Raw genomic sequence first — 3,018 nt, 5'->3', positions numbered from 1 at the left:
AATAAATGAATATTTGACTGATGTTTTCCAGGCTGACGTTGGTTAAAAGATCTAACTCAGTGAAAATGGAAATATAAGTGTCATTATGTAGCAAACTGGCATTTCGAGTGTTAAAATTCTGGTTATTATGATCACGATTGAAGTTGGTTAAAAGATTTAAACTCTGTAAAATTGGAAAATAATATTAATAATATATCATTTTATGACAGTTTATGTAGGGGACATGTTTTTCCTCTGAGTTTTTTTGTTTAAATCTGACACTTTAAAATAAAAATGCATCAAAATCAATGATTTTGTTTATCAATGACACGTTCCAAAATTCAATCAAGCGTTTAGTATAAAGAAAATAACTTTTTTTTCCTTTTCATAAAAATATTAGTGGAATTATTTAAACAAACTGACATTTTTGATGCAGATATTTTGATCTTCCAGTTACATTTGGGGATTTTTTAAAGGATGCATAAAGGGTTAAAATACTTTACATATATTAAATATAAATAACATTTATACCTGACCCTGTGTTTCCACAGACACCAGCTGGAGAAGAGTTTGCTGGTCGATCCCTGGAACTCGGTCAAAGAAGCCGACCTCAGTATGTCAAAAATAAATTATTAATATATAAACCTCAGCTGACCTTTTATTTTTGCAGCTTTCATGTAAACGAGTTAAAAAGTTACTTTGGAAATTTGCAACCTGGACCCTGTTTTCCCATGTTTTTGTGTCTTAAGTGACAAATGGGGTCAAACATTTTCATGTTTTTATCACAGACAGACTCAGACTGTTTTTTGTTTGAGCAGAAACAGACAAAAAATCACCAAACGCACCAAACCAGTAATTTTAGTGTGTATAGAGCAGCAAATTTTCCCATGAAACCGCATAAATTAAAGGTTTATTTCAACCAAAACAGAGTTAATGATTGTTGGAAGAGTGAAAAGTGTGTTTTCGATGCTAAAAATACTGTTTATTTAAATGTTGTTCTGGTGATAAAACAAAAATTATTTTTATTATTCAGGTCTGTGTCTGTTAGGATCATTTCCATAATGTTGTCAGACACTTTAAACACACAAAAGATTTCATTTAACAAAAACGTTAAACTGACTCTGCGAACGTGCCCAGAGTGGTTACATCGCAGCCTTTTTATACTGCAGCGTCGCGCTCAAGACAACAAAAAGGTTCTCATTCATTTATCTTTTATTTCATTTATTTCCCTTTTATTTGCATTTTTATCGCTTTTATTGCTTCTTTTTTTGTGGTTTTTGGTCTATTCTTTGTATTATTTTATATTGACATTTTTACATCTTACATCTTGCATTATTTGTTATTTGTATTATTTTATTTTTTAAAATTTTTTTTAGATACTTAGGTACAAAAACTTGGGAAAATAGTGTCCAGGTTGAAAAAGTGACCTTGTAAGAGTGAAATATTTTTCGTGGTTTGAAGTTTTTATAATCCTGAACTGTGTCTCTTCTCAGTGGTGGTCTTGGTGGACGCGGGGGACAGATGGATGTGCAGCAGACTCGACTTCCAGATGCTCAGATGCCTCGCCCAGCACCCCGACATCCCCGCCATCCTGGTCCTCAACAAGGTGCTTTTCTTTTTTTTATAAACATGTCATGGATATGTAGATCTTTTTTTTAATGTCCTGAAACAGCCGAGCACTGTAGCTTTCAGCAAAGACTATTTTCAGAGGTGGATTAATCTACATTTCGTGCTTTCGTCAGTATTTTCAGCAGCAGGACGGCGTTTGTAAATCTGTCGTACAAAATCTGCTTTTTTTCATGGGATTTGTTGACAATAAGAAAAATGCATAATATCACCAGACTTTCTTTAACCCTTTGAGACTGAAGCAAACTGGCTGGATTTGTTTCAAAAACAAAAAAGGAGGAAGGAAACGAGCAACTTAACCAAAAATTACCCAAAAATTAGCAAAGAAATGAAAATGACAAAAAACAAAAAAAAATCAAAAGAAAAGTGCAAAAAAAAAAAACGAACAAGGATATGACCTGAAAGAAGTCCTAAAAAAATAATAAAATTATATACTGTGGAATATATTTTTAATATACAACTGTAATAATCACAAATATAATTTCTGGACATTTTCAGAATATTATTATATTTGTAATATTTTGTAATAATTTTCTCCTTTTTTAACATTAATTTTCAGGTTGTTTTGCTCGTTGCCATTTCCCATGTTTTTTGAACAAATGAAACCTTTTTACTTTAATGCAGCGCAAGAAAACTGATGTCCGTCCAGGTTTCAAAGGGTTAAACACCTCCCAAAACATTCAGAGTCTGAAAAATGTCCTCACCGGCTGTTTTTCAGGTGGACCTGGTGAAGAGGAAGGACAAGCTGCTGGACGTCACCGCGGAGCTGACGTGCGGAGTGGTGAACGGACGCAGGCTGCGCGTCAGGCCGGTGATCAAACCTCCGTGGGCCGAAAAGAGACGAGAGACGGATCCCGAGTCGTCGCTCAGAGACGAGGACGAGGACGAGGACGAGGCGGCGGGGTCAGAGGGCGGCGCTGAGCCGCACTGTTCGCTGAGCAAAGAGCAGCTGAGGGCGCTGAAGAGTCAGCGGGGCTGGCCTGGCTTCAAGGACGTCTTCATGCTGTCCTCTGTGGACAGAGAGGACGTGGAGACGCTGAAGGTACATTTGAGATTTATGGTCGTAGCAGAGAAAAGTACGGACAGGATGCATGTTTGTACCGTAAATAAATCTATGATTATACTTTTAAAATGAATCCTACTGAAACTGATGTGTAGAACAGAAACTGAACAACTGTCCCTGTAAAACAAAAATGTTTAAAAAAATACATTTAAAGTATAAAAAAAATTTAAATTAAAAAAGAAACTGAACACAAAAATTAAAAATATATTTCTTTCATTACTCTTTAATTAAAAACGGGGCGTCGATAGTTTTGAAAACTGCAAACTGGCGTCCTTTTTTTCAAACACACGGAAAAATTTTGCAAGAAAGTAGTAAAAAATACAAGAAAATTACCTGAAAATTAAAAAAAA

At 35.0% G+C, this 3,018-nt stretch overlaps 1 protein-coding gene across 1 annotated transcript; it reads left to right on the top strand.

Annotated features, from left to right (window-relative positions):
- Positions 1 to 507: 507 nt before the first annotated feature.
- LOC121937943 (GTPase Era, mitochondrial-like) lies at positions 508 to 2,681 on the top strand (the record flags this gene model as incomplete). Its single annotated transcript, XM_042481234.1, has 3 exons — positions 508 to 592; positions 1,473 to 1,585; positions 2,324 to 2,681. Coding segments are annotated over 3 exons (556 nt in total), but the record flags the coding sequence as incomplete, so codon positions are not given.
- Between the last annotated feature and the right edge of the window lie 337 nt (positions 2,682 to 3,018).

This window comes from Plectropomus leopardus, unplaced genomic scaffold (assembly GCF_008729295.1).
Source record: "Plectropomus leopardus isolate mb unplaced genomic scaffold, YSFRI_Pleo_2.0 unplaced_scaffold27956, whole genome shotgun sequence".
Taxonomy (NCBI): domain Eukaryota; kingdom Metazoa; phylum Chordata; class Actinopteri; order Perciformes; family Serranidae; genus Plectropomus; species Plectropomus leopardus.
Note: the sequence above shows the minus strand (reverse complement) of the source record. Positions and strands in the feature narration are given on the sequence as shown.